At 38.6% G+C, this 21,197-nt stretch overlaps 1 protein-coding gene across 1 annotated transcript in view; it reads right to left on the minus strand.

The window, feature by feature from the left end:
• Nucleotides 1-7,920: 7,920 nt before the first annotated feature.
• AHI1 (Abelson helper integration site 1) overlaps nucleotides 7,921-21,197 on the minus strand; it is a 138,513-nt gene continuing 125,236 nt past the window's right edge. Inside the window, exons 23-25 of the mRNA XM_087817772.1 lie at nucleotides 15,696-15,751; nucleotides 12,866-12,968; nucleotides 7,921-7,968 (exon numbers count right to left, since the gene is read on the minus strand). Of these exons, the coding sequence (XP_087673898.1) occupies nucleotides 12,893-12,968; nucleotides 15,696-15,751 (132 nt within the window). The 3' untranslated portion in view covers nucleotides 7,921-7,968; nucleotides 12,866-12,892. The remainder of the gene's footprint in view (nucleotides 7,969-12,865; nucleotides 12,969-15,695; nucleotides 15,752-21,197) is intronic.

The following is a 21,197-nucleotide window of genomic DNA, read 5'->3' on the forward strand; positions in this document are numbered from 1 at the left end:
ATGAGGGGGGTAGGGAGGAGAGAGAAGAAAGGGGAGCGGAAATAGATTTATCAGAGGAAATAGGAAAATACAGACATTTGTAATGGTATGATACTGCTACACATTTCCCATGTGTTAATACCCCTGCAGACGACTCACCCTCAATTTGTTGATATATAGCAAATAAGCCCTTGGACCTGTGATCTGCCTTGTTCAGTACTGAATGTGCCTACTATGTACCAGGCACTAAGGTAAACACTGGGAATAAATGATGAAAAGATATCGTCAGGCAGCAAATTAACACCTATCATGTGGTGGCTGCTATGGTGATGTGCCACGGGCCAGGACGACATAGAAAACCTCTGTCTCCTCAGGGCAGTGAAGGGAGACTGAAGGGGAAACACATCGAAAAGAGAGATCTTACACAGACCTCTTCTTTCAGCCCCCGAAGCCACCCCAGTAGATACGATTCCCACGAAGCCATGAAACGCACGGTGGATTAGCCCTTCCTTTTCGTAGGACAGCGTCTCTGCAGCGTGTATCACTTGGAAATACATTTTACTTCAGCGCTCAAGGTCGGTGTGAGTATTTCCAGGGCAATGTGCAACTTCGAGACTCACTTTTGAACAACCTATTTTGTTGAAGATTGTTCTGCAAAAGGCATTTGAAATTTGGAAAATACTAAATATTTAGCTTTCTTCGTTTTTCATAACAGAAAGTCATCTTTTTGTCAACTGTGACAGAGAAAAGCATTTTAAAGAGTCCTTGCATTTTAAAAGAAAATACAGTATGTGTTAAGGTTAAATACATTCTTGAGTGGGACGACCCAGCAATGCTGAAGACTAACTTATTTAACAGGATAAATGTCAACATCCCATTTCCCTGGCTGTGCAGACAGCGAGTGTCACGGCGAGGTTACCCACAATGGCCTCCATTCTCAAGAAGCTGACCAGGCTAATGTTTATACTCAGTGGTAATTACACTAATCCTCAGGGGACTTACGAGATCAGAATTTGAAAGCACATCAAGACTAAGAGTTAAAGGTGTTCAACAGCAGCTCTAACATCAGTCGCACAGAAGTCTGAGTGCAAAGTGTCACGACCACAAGCAGACCTGACGGAGCTGGAACCATGCCAGGAGATGGGAGCCCCATCTCCTGCTCCAGTCCACCCTCTGCCTCGGGGTCCCCAGGGGGCTGCTGACACTTCTTACGTAAACACCGCTGCTCCTCAATATGGGGCTTGCTTGTTGAACAAAGAGTTGTTTGAAGCTTTCAGACTCTTTTTAGTTGATAAAAATATGGGTCATGAAAATGACTGGATTCACTTTACTGGCATGAAAATACGCAACTTAATCTTTAAAATTAGGTGCTCAGACTCAGCAAGAGTGATTCTGTGGACTTTTGTACATGAGTCCAGGAATCTTTTTTCTCAGAAAACTATTGAAATTTTAAGAAAAGAGTCAAGATATTCAATTCACAGACAACAGGATTCAGATACACAAATTTTAGAAGGCTTTTGAAGGATTTTAGCCCTCAGATGAAAGGGAATGCAAAATATTATGCAAATCAGATTTATTCTTCTGGATGATTTGCCTCAATAAAAAAAAAAAGTTAAAAGCTACAAAATGAAGACTACATACACATTTTAAGATTGTGTTTTTTTATGTAAATAAAGTGTTGCTCAGACTGTACTGGGGGCTTTAGAGGTATCTAAAATCACTGCTGAAGGGGCCTCCATCCAAGATTCCTTAGTGTGAGGGGCAGGCTGAGATGAGGTCAGTAGCGGTTTCAATGGATTAATCTTAATTCACTGAAGGCCACTGGCGGATGGCAGGCAGCAAAGATAACAGGGAGCCAGAGAAAAAGAGAACAAGGGGAGAGTGTGCGAATGGGAAGAGAGGGTGGAGAGAAAAGACAGGTGTGACCGCGGAAAGGTGTGGTAGAATGACTAAGGACATTTTCTTAGATTCCTTCCATAAGTTCCCAGTTCTTGCCAGACACTTACAATTTTAACAAAGATTATATTCCACTTGAGAGCATCCTGTGATACTAGGCACATGCAGATTTATAAAAGTCATCTTAGGCACACCAGAAATGTTAAATAACACACTGACCAATAGCTTGGGTATTAATGTTAAACAATACACTGATTGTCAGTTTCAATGTCATGTACTAAGTGTTTTTATGAGAACACAACTGCCCATCATAATTAGGAAAGGAACCTCAGTGCATGTGACATTTGAGATGAGACTCAGTATTCAGCAAAGAATTTGGGAAAAAAGTGTTTTCAAGTCAAGGGCTTAAGTAACAACGGTCCTTGGCGGGGGGGGGGGGGGGGGGGTGTCGCACGTTCTTGCTGCGGTGTGAGCAGAGGACACCGCTGCAGTCATGAGCCAGGACCAGCAGCGGGGCACCGATCATGCTCGGTTGTTTGGGCCTGTCAGATATCAACTAAGTTTCTTACTTTGGCTGTCACTCCCAAGGCGACTGAATTTCATGAGTTTCCTGTGATATGAGAGAGCACAGGACTAGATGTATAGGAATTATTCTTAGGCAAATAGTTAAGTTCAATGGACTCATGATAGTGGGTGAGGGCACCAGGGTAGTTCTGAGCAGGGTGTGACTAGTCAGGTTTGCATTTTATGAAACGTTCTGTGATAATTCCAAGATGGTCAGTTGATCTAATGAAGTTCTAGGTCAAATGGATATTTATTGCCCTTTAATAGAAAATGCAATTAATTTGGTAACTTGAACAATAGCCATTTGGCTTGAATATACAATGTATGAAATGACTTTGTTTTACTTGGTTTATGAAAAGGTTTTAGAAAAGGGACTCTGGCGTTTTCTGCACACCTCCATCCTCTGACTAGAAAATACAAAGAAAAGTTTTGATATGTTGTTATTTGGATTCTGCTACAACTCCACATTTAAGTTTCTTGTATTTTAAAAATATATTTAAATACAGGATGGCAGCAAAAACACAAATACCTTATAGCTAGCCGACTACAGGAGAAGATCATAAATTCCAAAAGACACACGTCTAAATTAGTATTAACTTTTAGTTGTCTCTGGCACAGGAAATGTATATTGGCACCCATATAACTTATTTCTACATTTCCCATATCAGAAGGGTATTTTTGGGTGGAAAGGAGACAGCCCTGGGAGGACAGCTGGACTCTGTTCAACAGTTGTTGGGCAAGTCATTCAATCCCTTTTGTGATTGGTTTGAAAAATGGGGGAATATGCCTTTTTAACAAAGGTTGTTATAAGCCTTAAGTTTGGTACTGTATGTGAAGGTGCTCTGAAAGTCACTGTAACCATGTGACAATTTCAAGGTGAAACAGTAGAAGAGTAGAGGCTTCTGGTTCAAAGGACCCCCTACCCAGGGCCGTCCGACCCTCCTCAGGAAACGACCACACAATGCGGGGAACAGACCAAACTCATGACCTCAGCCCAGGATCTTTTCTGTATTCTAGATATTCTCATTCTGAAATTCAAGCGACAATGGGTCTGCCTTTGGCTGTAGGGCAATCTAAATACAATAGTGCTATATTCGTGTTTGAAAGAAAAATCTGCCTTCACTTTGTGTGACTGCAGGATCTCCAGAGTCTAGTATGAAAGTCTGTCGCAAGTGTATTGGATGTTTCAGTTTGCCAGACCTGTCAGGATAAATTAATTACAGGATGTTGCAGACATGGCAGGGCTCCAGCAGCATCTTGCATAGTTTAATATAGCCTCATTTCCCCATTTCAATGTATTTGTGGTTAGATAAATCCTCAGAAATTTACAGCTGCTATAGACTAGTTTATTATGTACTCTGCCTGCACACATGATAAGTACAATAAGAATTTGATGTTCTTAAGGCGCATAGATTTTACTGACATTTCTTTACCACGATGGAAATATTTAGTTGCTAAAAGTAGCATCTGCAGATACTTCTGAACATGAACTTCTGTGTAACAGGCAGGGATGGTTAAAAACATTACCCCTGTTCAGCCATCTTCCATTTACTTTAAACTAAAGAACTGTAGCTCAGGAAAAAATTATATGAGCGTTGATATAAAATGGTCCCATGAACAAAAAGGAAAAAAAAAATACTAATTCTCAGTTGAAAACACTGAAAAAAACGAACTGAAGCTACCATGCTTTTCTCCAGGGAAACTTCTTCCTTTGGTCTCATGACTGCTTTTTGCAAGCTTCAGTTCACTTTTGCTCCAGCAACAAGTTACTTTCCTCACCTGCTTGCTTTTATTTCCTTTTGGACTCTCCCCCCCCCCCCCCTTATCTTTATTAAGCAAATCATCTCTATCCCAAGCAATTTTAAATGATTGACAATATATATTTACTTAGATAAATGTTGTAGAAACAAACCCATTCCTACATTTTCTGCTACCATATTCTTTCAAGTTCTTGAAAGTATCAAGTGATGATTTAAGAAGAAATAAACTACATTAAGTAAAAATCAGATTGTTCAGTACTTTTAGAAATGACACAAGTATATACAGTTGGACAATTCTGACAGAGTAATAGAGGTGGGACATGTATGGTTATAGATTTTTTTAGATTGAAAGCAGAAATTGAAATTGTAGATTCTCAGCAGCATAATCCTAACTTTTTGAGACAATAAATATGACCCATAATCAGGATGAATGTGAGGTGTTAGAAGAGCAATTTCAGAAAACAGAGGGCTCACAACATATGCTTGATGTAGATTTGAAGAGAATCATTAGGAAAAAAGCATTCTTTGTGTTTACAAAACAAATGTTTTTATACCATTTAGTTCCTGCCTTAACTTAAAGTATTTCCCATTCACTTTAATAATTAGAGCAGAAATATATGATGAATGAAGTGCCTCATTACCAAGTTTGCTTTCCAGGTCTCTGCAGAGAGTAGCCGTCTGCTTTTGCCTACTGGTCCATTGTTAACCCTAAATGATGCTGACATTCAATTCTCCTGCAGATAATTGGGTCCATCCATAGATTGAGTTTGCCAGTCAACAGAGCCTTTTGATTGATGTGACTCTTGATGTTTTTATTATCTTACATGACTGGAATGGCGCCCTTTGCTGCTTCCTGAATAATATGCTATATACTGTATTAGTTTGATTCCACAGAATCTACTTCTTAAGAAAATGCAAGAATTACAGTATCCAGTAAAGATTTATCAAAATAATTATGGATAAACAAATTATCAGTTAAAACAAATTTTTTTTACTCAGATGTATTTCATTTTATTTAGGTCACTGTTGCATTAAAGACATATTAGATGTTTCCAGCCCTTGAATGTGGCTGGAGGTACATCCAAATTCCTTCTTTAGTTACTCTTGCATGTGCTGGAGTGTCGACTACAATCATTTGCTGGCTCGCTCTACACAGCGACTGAGATCCAGCCCTCCAGAGACCTCCCAGTGGATGGGTCTGACAAATCTCCATTTACAGCTAGCACGGATGTCCACCGGCCATGTGTACTTGGACAAGTGCCTTAGGCTTCAAAGTCTTGGTTTCCTTATTGGCAGGGCAGGAAAGATTTTATCTACCTTTAGGGTTTGATGTGAAGAGTAAATGAGGTCAGGGACATAAATTGAAGATTTGTGGAATATTTTCTGTAGTTAAGTTCAATGAAAAGTTAGATTGTTGAAAAATGTTCCCATAATTTACTTAACAGGGATGGCCCTCAGATGGAAATAATTTAAATATTTATAAAAGTGTAAGGTCACATATTTTTGTTATAGTTTCTAGAATTTTCTAACCCTCTTAAAATATTTGTGAGTTAAATAAACGACTCAAGTGACGTCATATAAAGCTATAAAATGAGAAGTTATTTCCCAGATATAGTTTTGCTGAACTTCTCAAGGAGAAAATATCTACAGCTTAAAAGGATAATTCATGTCGAGTATCTGCTTTTATGGAGAAAACCTTACACAGGATTTCAAAAGCACCCAAGTGTTAGCCATTTAAAAACACAGATTTTTGAAATGTGCATTTTACACATAACATTGCATTTATGATATAAAATATTTCATACTTTAAATTTTGAAAAAATGTGATCTTTATTCTGGTTTTGCAAATCCTACTCATTGATAGTTTTGATGCTGAATAATGTTTAATCATCAAGATACAATAGAATCAATAACTGGGAAATAAATTTCCAAGAATGGTTTAAAATATTATTTAGATCTAGAAAAAGAGTGTCAAACTGTTACCTGTTTGGAGGAGAAAGGACTTCAAAAATAGGATAAAATTCAATAATTTCAGAATAAAGATTGAAAAAAACTCAGCAAATTTTTACTAAGAAAATGTACGGCTGTAATAAATCTTCAAATGGATTCTTTTGTCTGATTCCTCTACTTGATTGTAATTTGGGATTATTACCTAGAAGGCAGTTTGATGATCTCTGCCATCCTCTCTCATCTCAGAGGATGTGGTGAAGATGTTTTATTAATCTATTTGTGAACATAACCCAGTCTTGCTTTGTCAACAGGACTAAAAAGGACTGGGCTTTGAGTGAAACCAACTTTCCCTGGTGTTCGCCTCATTTGTTATTTTTGTCTTTGGTAGTTGCAATATAAAAATAATCCTTTATTTTTCTTATGAACACTGAGATCTCAGCATATGTTTAGCTCCCCCAACATATTATTTTACTTGTCATGATTTACAAATTTTTGCAACGTGTTGAAAATCCTTGTGATTAAAACCAAAATCAAAGAATCAACACATATTTCAAACCTATGAGCTGAAACCATAGGGAGACGCATATTTTTATTTCTTAATTATCAAGACATAAAGACCAAGATTGCACAAGGGAGGCTCAAGCTGGCGGGCCCAGCCACACCTGAAGCACAGACAGGCGCCAGGACAGTGAGGACGCAGCGCTACCAGGACAGACTTCTGTGGGCCCCTCCCTCAAGCTCTGCACAGCGGGGCCTGTTTACCAACGTTCGTGCCGCCACATGTGCAGGATGAGAGCCAAGTATGTTTTTACTAGAAGATGTCTCACATCGGGTATACATCTGGGCAGAATTTACACCTCAATGCCCAGCTCTGTTTTTCTCACTTCTTATTTTAATGGAATCAATTGTCTAATTTGGTAAATAAGTTTTCTAATTTTATATTAGTTTTAAGCTTTTTGGGGTTAAATATTTCATTGACAGACTTATAATCACACAGAACTTTCCTATTATAACATCACATTTCAAAATATATAGTAACATAGTAATGACAACCATTATTCTGGAACTAAAAAATAAATAATGCAAAGTAATAACTTATAAACAAATATTAAGACTAAAATACGTATTAAACAATGTTAGTCTAGAAATCACTTATATGTTTAAATATGAAATACTTTTTTTTAAAGTAAAGAAATTGGAAACTGTTGCCAGTCTAACCAAAGAACATTTTAGTTTATAGGTGTCAAGCTACATACATGATTCATTAAAAAACCCCACAAATTTGTTCCCTTTTTAATGCCTTTCTTATGGGAATCATTTTGAATATACAATATTCTGAAACTGCTTATATTTTTAAATAAAGTTAAATTTGAAAAGCAGATACTTCATATTTTGAGCATAACATTACACATATAACCACATTAAAGATATAATAATATTAAATAATTACCTGATGAACTTCCTAACAACACAAACACTTTTTCTTCACATTTGCTGAGTAGCAATTATGGTTTTTACTGGTTTTGAGCAGTAGTTATATAATTTTGAGGCAACTGCTAATAAATACAAGTACCAATACTTTGATCAACAACAATCACACTGGTTTATAACAAGCTCAAAAGGCCACATTTATTTTTTCAAGCATTCCTTGCTTCTGATTTTTCTAGATTCTCTCATAAGGACAAGAACAGTAGAGCCTTCCTTTCTTCCTTAATTTCTGAAAATTCTGAACTCTGAAGAGAAATTCCGTTTGGTTTAATTTGTCATTTTACTTCTCTGTATTTGGTTCTTTGTCTCTTCACTCTTCTGCAACTCTTTACTAGAGAAAAGCACACAAAATGTACTCAATAAACTCAATGTCTTTTGGCCACAATTAAATCTTGGCATGCCCAGGTACATGGCACAGGCAATAAAACACACTGCACAATGCACACACACATTACAACCACCAAAACATTATTTACCTGTCTTCCAGTTTGCCTTGTGAACATACTGTTAACATCTTTTAGTATCATAAACAGCTGCTTAAAGCCTGCTCCAGCATCAACAAGTTAATACACACAAAAAAGAAACACACTTCTCAAAACCTGACAGTGAGTACTCCAACTCCGGATAACTTCCAGGAACTAAGGGCAGGGAATCAGAATTTATGAAGTCCTTCATTCATTGGAAAAAATAAATTGTCATGGATCATGCTTTAGAGTCAGTGACTAGAAAACACGTAGACTTTTATTAAATAGCATTCTTTCATTTAGTCTATGGCTGTGTCTAGTTTTAAAAGTGGGTAAATTATTACATATTTTTTCAAATGAATCCAAAAAATACTGTGTGTCATTTTTGGTGGGCAAAGACAGTGATGGTTAACTATGCATCTAGATGCAGCTTTGAAATAAAACAAATTATACTATAAATGAGAGCCAAGAACCAATACACAGATGAAACAAGAAGTTGCTTCTTTAGAGACAATGCAGTAAGCACACTACATCTGAGGGTGACAAACTGGTGGGGTTGAACCTGAAATTTTTAATGCAATTATTCATACACTAGTGATGAACTGAAGTATCTGGACTTACACAAAAACGTCGTCTTTTCTCTAAACAGAAAGGGCTTAACACTTGGTTGCACTTAAAAAACAAATTGCAGCCCCAAATTGATGGCCTTCTGGTGAAGGTGGTGGTCAATTCCAACATAATGCCCAAAGCAATATGGCAAGAAAGGGCCTTCCTCGTGGCACAGGATGGTTAGGGAACATCTGTGCTTTTAGGGACAATTCCAGTCTTAAGCAAATGATTGCACTATCGTTTCATATGAAAAACATTTACACAGGAGGGGAAAAATCCTGAGAGTCCCTGTTTCCTGATTTTAAATTTGTTAAACAGAGCTACCACAGATAAGCTGGTATTGTACAGAGAAGCCCCAAAATGTTTCAAGTGAAGCTCACAAAAGCAACTGAAGTCAAGTATAAAATGGTACAAATGTGGTGTGCCAAGGTACAATCTCAAAGGGGCAAAAAAAAAATGAGAGTCATTTTTGTCCCTGTGTGGATACAGGTAAAGTACATGAAACTTGCGACAAATTAAGAGTCTGATAAAAGAGGGAAAGTATAAAGGCTCAAGTGGATGCCAGACACAAGTCACCCAGAGACTTTACAAACATGTGCAAGGGGCACTGAGGAGGGTGCGAAGATCTCAGAGGACTAATAAGGCACAACAGAGGGAGAGGAAGTTTATGACAGTGGCAGGACAGAATCGAAAAGGGAAAGGGGGTGGGGGACAGCTGGGAACGAGTGAATCCTGCACGTGCAAAGTGTAGGGCAAGTTAAATTAATCAGGTGGAGACTGCACTGTGAGGTTAGTAAATCGAGAAGCCAGGAGGACCCTCAGGAGAGGGAACCCAGAGAGAAATTTAACTAGAAAAACTGAAGTAGGCAGTACAGATACCATCTTTAAGGGAAATGAATCAGACTAAGAAGAGGAAGGAAGACTGGGCAGAAGACAAGAAAGGCTGCCCATGGAGGGAGAAAGCGACGGAATCAAAGGAAAAGGAGAGGAGACGGCAAGTGTACACCCCTGACAACCAGGGAAAGCAAGGGTGGCATTTTATAGAGATGAGTGGTGACAGCACAGGGACTGAGGAGCTGAGAGACAGATGTGCTGCAAGAGGGAGGGGTGCCACCTAACTAAAGACAAAGGATGAATCCAGATCCCTTCTCCTCGGAGGTATCTCCCCCTAAAGTATCCCAGTAAGCTAATGGTGAAGAGTGACAGAGTCAGGGCCTTTTCAAGGGGAAAATCATGTGCCAAGAAAAAGAAAAATCTGCACAGCGAGATTTTGAACATGAATATGAAACCAGGTTAGTGTTTGGGTGTATGTTACATGTAAAAAATGAAGATTCATAAAAATACTGGGCTCTACCCCACAAGGAATTCAATGCAATAAATATTCCCTGAAGGTCTACTATGTGGCCAGACACCAGGCTAAGTACTGGGGAGGAAAAGAGGGAGCATGTTAGAGTCCCAGCCTACAAGCACTTACAGGTATCTAATCAGAGTTAGCAGACAAAGCACTGTGACCCTGAACTCCGAGCCAGAAGATCTAGTCCTAATTTAGGTGCTTTTCAGCTGTGACTCAGACCATGATTTCTTTACGTGTAGAAAAAACAGGCTATGAAAAATTTCTGAAATTACTTTTACTTTAAAATAAATGATCAAGTAGTACATATCAAATAGGTTGACTAGAAAAATGAGAAAATACACTACAACGAAAATAAAAAAATCACAATTCCACCAGAGATGACTGTTCTATCTTGATGTATATTATTCAATACCTTATGTATCTCCCTTATATAACTCTTATAATCATCATTTTACTTAAAAATCAAACATAAATATCTTTTCATGTCTTTGAAAATACTTCTGTAATGAATAATTGTCATACAATATTATTCTATTATATAAATGTTTCATAAATTAATCAACCCTTTATTCATAGAAATTGAATTTTTCCTTCTATTTCTATTTATTTATTTACTTAGTCATAAAATATTTATTGAGTTTGTGCGTAGCTGAGAAGCTGATATGGAAAAATTCCATATCATTTATTGGAAAGAGCTTTATTAGCTGTAGGTATAATAATAAATGTTAGGGGCCAAGAGGTTTTGGTATTTAGCCATTAACTGTCTGCGTGGCCTTGGTCAGGCTACTTCTATTTTTAAAAACACTGCTTGAAGGAGTATCCTTTTAACTGAATCTCTGCATGTATTTCTTGAATATTTTCCTACAGTAGATTCCTGGAAGTAGAACTGTCAGGTCAAAGGACATGAGCAATTTGAAAATTGAAAAAACAAAACAAAATACCCGCCACAAAGAATGGATCAATCTTATATTATCACAGTGTATCAATTTTGGTATTTTAAGTTTGAAACTCGTTGCCAATTTGTGAAGAAAAAAATTCCATATCATTTATTGTTTTAATTTCTATAATTCTGATCACTGGGAAGGGGCAGTTTCTCTATGTTCACTGCCATGAATATATATTTCTTAAAGAGTTTCTTTAAGGGTGTCCTGTGCACACCCTTTGCCAGTTTTTCTATTGGTGTCCTTCTCTTTGTTGATTTTTTAGACCTTTTTATATGTTAATGGTATTACATTAACTTTATCTGTCATGTATTTTATGAACTTCCCCATCTTAGGTTACTGCCTGTTTTTTCTTTCTGACACACGGGCACACTTCGTCTCATCATGCTTCACCAACAAACTGAGGGTTTGTGGCCATCCTCGAGTGAGCAAGTCCATGGGCATCATGTCCCCAATGGGCTCAGATGATGGCCAGCATATTTTAGCAATAAAGTATTTTTAATTAAGTATACAATAGATATACTGCTGTTGTACACTTCATAGACTACAGTACGGTATAAACATAAAACATCAATGTGAGAGCACAGCATCAGCAGGCTGCCTTCTGCACGCCCCCTACTGGGGAGCCAGCCCTCAGCCAGGAATGGAACCAGCAACCTTTCAGTGCATGGGACAACACTCAGCTACCTGAGCCACACAGCCAGGGCTAAACAGAACTTTCATATGCACTAGAAACCAAAAATTCATGTCACTTGCTTTACTGCAACATTTGCTTTATTGCGTAGGTCTGGAACCGAGGCCACAGTATCTCTGAGATAGGCCTGCACATCATTTTAAAGTTTCTATTATTTTAAGTCTAAAAATCTGTTTCAAGCCCAGTCGGGCGTGGCTCAGCGGTTGAGCGTTGACCTAGGATCCAGGTGATCGGGGTTCGATTCCTGGTCGGGGCACATGCCCGGGTTGCGGGCTGCAGCCGATCAATGACTCTCTCATCATTGATGTTTCTATCTCTCTCTCTCCCTCTCCTTTCTTCTCTCTGAAATCAATAAAGATATATTTAAAAAAATAAAAATAAAAATCTGTTTCAAAATGTTTTCTGATCCTGGTATCAAGATTAAAAAAATCATCCCTAGCCCATGATAATGTAACTATTCATCTGTATGCCTTCTGTACAATTAGATTTTATTTTTTTACAATTAAAATCTGAAAACACTGATGAAAATTTTGAATCTAGTTCTCGGGAAGTGATGATTTCATAACAGTAGACATGCTAGAGCCGCACCATCTCACTTTCAGCAGAGCAATGTCACTTATACCAAGAGGGAAAACAGAGGCCTTCTGCAAGGCCTTTCTCAGGCTCACCCCTCGCCAGAAAGCATCACCATGCAGACACGTTTTGCCCCACTCGTTTCACATTCTACTCCTGTTTCCTTAGGGGCCCTGGATTTCCCTCTTATCCTCTACCTTCAATGGCTCCTCTCAAGGAACTGTTTGGGAATATTCTTGTCATTCCCCTTATAAAGATCTCTGCATCCTGTGTTTTCCACTAGTTACTGCCCAGCGTTTTCTTTCCTTTGAAGTCAGCTCCTCGGAGAAGCAGTCTATTCTGACGCTCTGTCCCTTTGGGCTGGAGACAATCTGATTCATGCTTCCAGGACTCTCTTCCTGGGCTATACGTGTAAATCACTGAGGTCACCTTCCTTTAGAAAGTCACAAAAGGGTTCTTGGTTGCAAATCCCGAAGGGAGCTTTTTAGTCCTGACTTCACTTCTCTCTTTGGCATCTGTCACTGTTGACCATGCCTTTCCTAATGTTCTCCTCTTGACTCTATGACACAGCTTTCTCCAAGTTCTCCTCTTACCTCTGTGAGGGTGACTTTTCGGCCAGCTCACTCACTCTTCCTCACCTGCATATCTGTCCCATGTCCTCGGTCCTCACTGCTCTGTTCTTTGCCGACGCGAGAACTACAGGAGGGAAAGATCAGAATCAAGGAGCAGTAAGAATGCTGCTGCAACAGCTCAGACGAGTCTCTGATCTAAGAAAGTGGCAGTGGGAATGGGAAGGGGGATCAATGCGAGGACCTGAGGGACAAACACTTGCCAGACTATACGAGTGATTATATGTGGGGGCGGGAGACAGGGAGTTGCTCAAAATAATGCAAAGACATAAAACTTTAGCTGGCTGGGCTCCTCCTTAACCACGATGGAGGGGGGAGGACAAACAGCCTCACTGCTCTCAGAGACACCTGGGAAAACCAGAAAGTCTTTATCAGATTAGATGGAAAAGCATGTGCATGTGTGTGCACGTGTGCGTGTGTAAAAGCAAGAGGTACTCCTTAATGACAAAGAAGGGTGAAGGAAGTCCATGCGTAGGACAGCTGTGATATTCTGAGCTGTGGAATGGGAAACAGAGCTTTTCAAATGGTTCAACAGTAATAGTAAGTATAAATCAAATATATCCTGGATGATTCTATAGTAGTACAAATTATGTTAGGAGAAAGAAAATGCAAAAAACAATGTCAACAGGGGATATCAAAGAATGGAAGACAGTATCTCCTTTCTAGGAGGTCCAGGAGAGATACCAACACAAACCTTGAAAAACTGCAAACATTTCAAAATCAGGAAATAAGGAGAGTTGAACAGAGATTGCCATGGACTGAATTGTGCTCTCTTACAATATACAAGATGAAGCCTTAACCCCCAAAGTTAATATATTTGGAGATAGGGCCTTTATGGAGGTAATTAAGTTTAAATGAGGTCATAAGGGTGGGGCTCTAATCTATAGGACCAGTGTCCTTATAGAGAAAGAGACACCAGAAATCTTTTTTTTCACACCTGCACCCAGGAAAGGCCACGTGAGGACACAAGAAGGCAGCACCTGTGACCCTGCACACACTCTACTGGGGATCAAGCCCACAACCTGGACATGTGCCCTGACCGGGAATCAAACTAGAAACCTCTTGGTGCACAGGCAGACACCTAACCAACTGAGCTACACCAGCCAGAGACAGTCTATTTTTTCATATGTGTAATCCCTCATTGAGTATAATCTCCTCAGAGTCAAAGACTGTATTATCAACCATTATATAAAATTTCAAATATTCAGAGACTGGAACTGAAAACATACCTGGCAGATATGACAAAAACAAAAAGGGAAAGACCTGGGACGTGTGATTGCACCTTTTGAGAGATAGGAGAGAAAGCACAGAAAGAACAGTAGATGAGGAAGGGGAGGGCCTGTGACCTGGTGCTGGGTCTGCCACTCACTATCTGCAGGAACTTGAGACAAGTCACCGCCTCTCAGATCTTGTTTTTCCTCATGGAAAAGAGGGTTCGGAACACTGGTCTGCATCTCTCCCAGGGCAATGGTGAGAATCAAGTGTGATAATGTCAGTGGCTGTGCTCTGAAGCGGTGCAGGGCTAGTTAGTTAACAGATTTTCTCTTGTCAGAAAGAAGGATTTTAAACTTACAGCAAAATAGTATCTTACCAAGGAGCCCGACAACACTAAATAGAGTTTAAAACACACACACACACACACACACACACACACACACACACACACACACACACACACACACGTGTGTCTGGGAATCAGGAGACATAGGTCTTGGTCCAAGAGCTGACATAAACGTGCCCTGTGCAATTCGCACAAGGCTTTCCTATTAGCTTTCGTGACTATAAAACAGGACACACAGCAATAATTTCTAAGGCATCTTCTAGGTCATGATTCGGTGACTCTTTTAAATATCATTTAAAAATTATGCTTATCTCTTATCTGTAGATTGAAATATTATCTTGTGAAATAATGCATGCTTTCATTTGATAATTCCTGTAAATTAGACTATAATCTGAATCAGAATTTTTGAACCGGAAGACATTATTTTTCAAAATGTCAAAGCGTGTAACAGGGTTAAGTTGAACAAATATTTCCCTGAAGGAAACACAGCAGGGATTATCTGTGTGCACGCGTGTACATGAACTTGTGTGTTTTGGGGGGTGAATGGGAGGGCATGACAGACACCTAAGCTATTCAAGGCATGTTTAAGGCATGGGATAGTTTGCTAGTGATGTGTGAGTATAAAGATTAGACTTAAAATTGGGTACATACTGCTATGCAATCATAAAAACAGAAATATTTTGGGAATGTTCTGATGTAATTTTTTGGAAGTAAAAGCAGGGTTTTCTATTTATGTATTAAGTGATACAGCAAGTACCAAATAAAAACACAAAACTTCCTACAGATCTTTTAAAATAAATACCTCAAAATAAGTTGCTCAAATACATTAGGAATTTGTAGAAAATATACAATGCTAGTGTTCTGGGTATTAGCTTTTTTTCTTTAGTGCCTGAAAAAAAGGGATTTCATATATTTTTTAATTTTTTACCACATAAAATACTTTTCAGTTAATGTCATTTTAAAAGTTACTCAAACAAAATGACAAAATGGGTTCACAAAAAAAAAAATTTAGTGTGATAATTTAATTTCTTACAACTTTTCATATACTTCCTCAACATCTAACCATTAAAATATTCTCAAACTAGCTAAACTCTTTTAAAAATCAATGATCTGGAATTTAACTCAGAGTGTGATATTCTGAAAAGGAAGATGAGAAATTGTTCTTAATAAAAAAAACCCCCAATCACCCAACTATTTATCACTGCAAATTATTTAGGAAGAGAAGTTGCTTACTGTGTCATACATTCTGAGCCCCGTCTGAAATCCTGAGACTTGTCCTTGTTGACTGACTGTTATGAAAGAAGAAGAAAATACACAGAAGTCAACAATCAGAGAAGACAACATAGGTCATACTTACATGCTGAAAACCCACCAACCTGCTCAATGAGGAGAGAGCATGCCCGTTCTGAGCATAACTAAACCAACAGTTCTCCAGACTGTCTAAGCACTCTGGAAAGAAAGTCAGCTTTCAGGTGTGTGGCAAAAAGAGTCATACTTGATCAGCCAAAATTAACCTAGTAATACTATACTGTGTATTACTTAAGTTTTAAGTGTACCTTTTGGCATTGCATCTTGACTTTGTAATCTTTTCAGTATACTCTTTATTTTCACAGTATACTCACTGAACTATATGTAAAATACTGAATCTGAGAGCTCTTTAAACATCCTACAAAATTCGTTCTGAGTACTTGTTTTATTAATGGCACCTCTGCGAGTAAAACAAATACATAAGTGCTCTCAGTTGTGTAGAATTATACCAAGTGTTAGATGGTTCCTCTAGAATATGAGTATTAACTCCAAATGCAAGTAAACTGTGGGAAAACGGTTTGATATGAGACAGTTTTTTTTGTAAATCAATGTCAATGTTACCATAAAATAGACTGCAAATGTTTTCTATATAAAATGACATGTTGTGAGAAGAATTCATTTAAAATTCACATAAAAATGTAAATTGTTACTATGTTAATGTTTTGACTTACATACAAATTAAATTATATACAAAGAGATATAAGATTAAATTATATACAAAGAGATAAAAGAGATATACCATATCTACTTATTTAAATAAAAAATTCAGAAAACAAAAACCAAAATGAAAGGAGTACAGCCTCTCTTTCTGTCTTAACTTGTTTGAGTAAATAACTGCTTTCCCAGTTTTATCTCCACTGAAGCTTGTTTTGCCTTTTCAGATTTCCTCATTCACAATGACATTTCTCTCAGATCATTCTTTAGCAAGAGTGGATACTATCTTTAAACAAGTATTACTCTTCTTATCAAAAAGATTTCAAAAGGATATTGTGCTTTTTTGGACCATAATTATGCCATATCGCTGCTAGCGGTATAGCATTAAATCAAGCATATAATAAAAACAAGAATTAAAGAAGCAGCAGCTGAGTGGTGAAAGACTGAAGTAAGTGACGCAATTTCATAGAACAACAAAAGAACCAATAACAAACACCTTGATTTTTCTTTACCAGCAAAGATGATCTGGCCCAGTTAAAATGTGTTTGGGGGAAAAAGTACAAAAATATGGAAAATTCAAATTCAAGGAGTAGTTCACATTGCAGAATTGTTTTACCTGCCTTCAACCCAGTAGAGCAAGAAGCTAAGAAAATCATCAAAACCTAGCTCAAAAAGTATCAATTATAACGGCATTTCTTCAGTTTTTTTCCAGACTTAGGAAATAAATTCCAAACAGCCATCGAATTAAAGATGCTTTATTCTTTACATGGTCTAAGTATTCTATCTCTTTGCCCACGGCAAGACAAGCATCTTACCATAAATATACATATATATTTGAAACTTTTATAGAACTACTAGATTAAAAAAAACTACTTAACATAATGGCTCTAATTAGAATTTGAACTGCTCCAGAGGCTGAGAAGAGGGAAGTCCGACTAAATATACATCACTAAGACAACGTGACTTTTAATTGCTGTTGTGACCTTGACACGAGTATAGTAGTAGTCTGTTCACGTGGAATTGATGCTGTGATGCTCAGAAAGTCTGTCTTAGGAAGGTTAGACCCAGTCCCTGCCATCTTCCTACTGTATTATTGCATTACTGTGCCTGGCATGTCCAAAGGTACACGAGGCAAGGGTGGCTTAACTTGTGTTCAAATCCTATGAAACCCAAATTAGTAGGGTATCCACATTATGAAGTTTTACCACTTATTTGTAAAAGGACACTGATTTAATTAGGACCAGTACTTCACTTCTAAACACCTTTACTCACTCATTCCTTGGGCTCAGCAGCGGCAGCCATATGGGTAGCTACTCATGGAGGCGGAGGGGGGAGGGGGAAGAAGGTGTTTCTGTGAGCGGTTTAGTTTTATCTTCAGACAAAAAAAGCCCCCAAGGCTACAATACCATCAGCCCATGAGCAACCCCCACCCCCATCAACAAGGCCAAGGAGCATGCCTGCCCTTCTTTCCCTCCTGTTGGCACACACCTCTCGGACGGCAGTTTCATGGCTTCGTTTCCTCTCCGTGGACACCCCTGATTTGGAGAGGGGGGGATGGAGAGAGGAAGATGAACAAAGCTAGAGACGAATAAAGGACCAGAATCTAGAGACTCCTGCTTCCCAAAGCCTCATGCCTTCTTACGGATGCCTTTAAATTTACATGCCTTGAGACTTAAACAGGAAAAGAACGATTAGTGGAATGAGTTTAAGTGCTGCTACTGGTTACATGGAGATCAGCCAAGAAGAAAACAACTCATAAATAGCTTTGTAAAAAAGAAATGGGCCATGCAAACAACTCACCCAAATATTTCTTATAAACTTGAAGAATGAATGTAAAATTAGGTGAGTGTTCAACTAATGTTTGCTGTAACTAGCATGCCAGCTTTAAATAAGGCACATTTGATATGGTATAGCTCTATTTTTACATGCTGTTGATATAATCCCGATATCTACCTTTTCCACATAATTCATATCCATAATTTGTTTATATCCATTTTGTAGGAATTTTTGAGAGAGAGAGAGAGAGAGAACAACAATCAGGGCTGGTGGTTCAATTCTGGCCTTGGTTCTGTCATTAAGCCTCTATGTGGCAGGAGTAGCCCTTTCTCTTAGGAGTCAGTTTTTCACTTGACAATGGACAGCAAGGGCTCGAAATGAAAGCATGAACTATGACAGCACCATTCTCATATTTTACAGATGAGGAAATGGAGGCCCAGAGTCACCCAGGTCATAGAAGTAGCCTGAAGGTTACCATCGTGTCTTTCAAAATGATTTAACAGCACAACAAATTTTCAGTACAATTTTGTCTGAAAGCCTCACATATAAACACTTAAAGGTAGGGGCACACAAGGTGAAGCGAGGTTGGGGACCTGGAAACCCTGCCCCCCAGCCCACCCCCAGACCGAGGAACAGGGCTCGACAGAGGAGTGCTCACACCTGGGCAGGACAAGTTCCTCAGGTTTCCTCTATTGCTAAATTCTGTTTCCCAGAGCACAATCTTAAGATTTTAAATAGCTATGTAAGTTTGAGTTGCTTCTTCTATTTTAGAATTTCTTCTATGTGAGCTGCACTGATACTAAACCCTCCCGTTATAACGCTTTTCCTTACGGGTAACATGTTCCTCTACAGTGAGATGTAGTTTCTACAAATATACTAAAAGCGAAGGCCTTCATTGTGACTCATGATTTGTAGTTCTGGATACTAACTGTGCCAGTTAACCAACGCATACTGTGGACCACCACTCTACCGGCGAGGCGCTGTGTCAGACACCCAGGGATACAGAGCCGAGTGGGCTCCAGGAGCTGATACTTGAAAGGGGACAAGCATGGGTACAACTAATGGGGCAATATGTAGCCTTCATGATCTCGCAGGAATGTTTTTCTATAGTTAACTTGGGAATGAGGCTGCTTTCTAGTCAATGACTCTGAAGCTGGCAGGACAGGGCAGAGAGCATTTTTTCACAAAGGAGATACTGACCTTGGAGGCCTATCAAACATTCTATCTCCTCTGTGGGAGATACACAAGTGTGTAAGAGGCTCCCCACACCCACAGTAATGGGGAAGCAGAAATAGGGGTACAAAGAACGAAAAGACTCATCTAATACAAAGAAGTTCAGTAAAAGAGTGATAAAAGCAAATCTGGTGCAATATGTTGAAAGAGATCTTTCGTTGTATGCACGGTACGTGTGGATAAGAGAGACTTTTAAATAAAAAAGGTCCTTCCTTTTTATGTTCTTCTCCTCAAAAAAGGTTCTTCTCCTCAACTAAAGGAGAACCACATTAGAGCTAGAGGCCATTATGACAATGTCGCTGTGACTGCCAAGTGATAACGAGACTATTAGCATACAGTCCATTTTCAATGGTTTATAGAAAGAATAGCATACAGTTAATTTATCAAGCAAAGGAAATAAATGGTAGTCAGAAACTATATTTGATTAAGAGACATTTTTATATAAACTCATCATATTGAGCCTTGGACAGCTGGCTGGATACATCTCAATGTGAAATTGTTGTTTTTAAGTAGGGTTGTCTATAATTGCAACTACTACTTACATATTTGCCTGTAATGAAAAAATGAAAGCCAAATTTCATTAACAGGATCTTACAATAAGAAAAATGGTTATTTAAGGAAAAACACATACACACACACAAAATTATATACTTTTAAAAACTGAAATAGAATAGTTCTCAATGGGGTGTGTGTGAGAGAGAGAGAAGGAAAGAGAGAGAGGGAGAGATCTTTCGACTCCCAGGGAGAATTTGGCCATGTATGGAGGACACTTTTGATTGTTATAACGGGAGGGGTTACTGCTTCTGGCATCTAGTGGGTAGGGAACTGGGATGCTGCAAAACATCCTACAACGCACAACACATTCCCCTGAAACAAAGAATTATCTAGCCCCAAATGCCAACAGTGCCAAGGCTGAGAAACCCTGGAGTACTTGATGGAACAAGAGGACAGCAGAGTTAGGGTATCCGAGGACTTTTGAAAAAAGGTCATGCTGATTGTCAAGTCAGAAGACAAGGCGACTGATAAGCATCAGTTCTGCCACTATCTAAAGGACAATTTACAAGTAGGAATGATTGGCTGGAAGTTCTCCTAATAACATCTTGCACATTTGAGATCTGTGATAGACTATGAGAGGATGTTACTCACATTTAGATTAACCTTTGAGAATATAATCACGAAGAGCAAATGCTGTATCATTCTATCAAACAACCCTTACGGTCGCCGTCAGAGAGAGCAGTACTGGGCCAAGGAGAACATTGTTTTGACACAGCACATTACTTATTTTATACTTTTTGTACATGCATTATTCAAAGATTAAAATCTATACTTGACTTCTCAGAAGGCATGCCCTACAAATACTTCTCAATGGCTTATTGGAACAATTATGAGGCCTTTATTGAGAGTTTGTATTATCCTCTAAACAAGGTGTTCATGAAGGTCTGTATAAGAAAATTAGACAGAGGCTGGGTGCAGAGACTGGGTGCAGAGTCAGCTGAATAATCAGTGGGTTGCTAAAACAGAAAACAATCTCACCCTTTTATTTTGTATAAATATTAAATAACTGAAGTTAGAAAGACATCAAGGAAATGACACATCCCCCACCCCCAACCTAATTTTGGGGTGCAGATTAAAGAGGGATTCCCTCACAGCTCCTTTATTTCAGAACCACTGGCAATCATCTAGCTTCTACCCCCAGGTTAGGTAAATTGAAAAGAAAGCAGTGTGTGGGGGTTCAGTTTGTTCAGGGTAATGGGATCCTCGAAG

Source organism: Miniopterus natalensis, chromosome 5, assembly GCF_054644295.1.
Source record: "Miniopterus natalensis isolate mMinNat1 chromosome 5, mMinNat1.hap1, whole genome shotgun sequence".
In the NCBI taxonomy this organism is placed as follows: Eukaryota; Metazoa; Chordata; class Mammalia; order Chiroptera; family Miniopteridae; genus Miniopterus; species Miniopterus natalensis.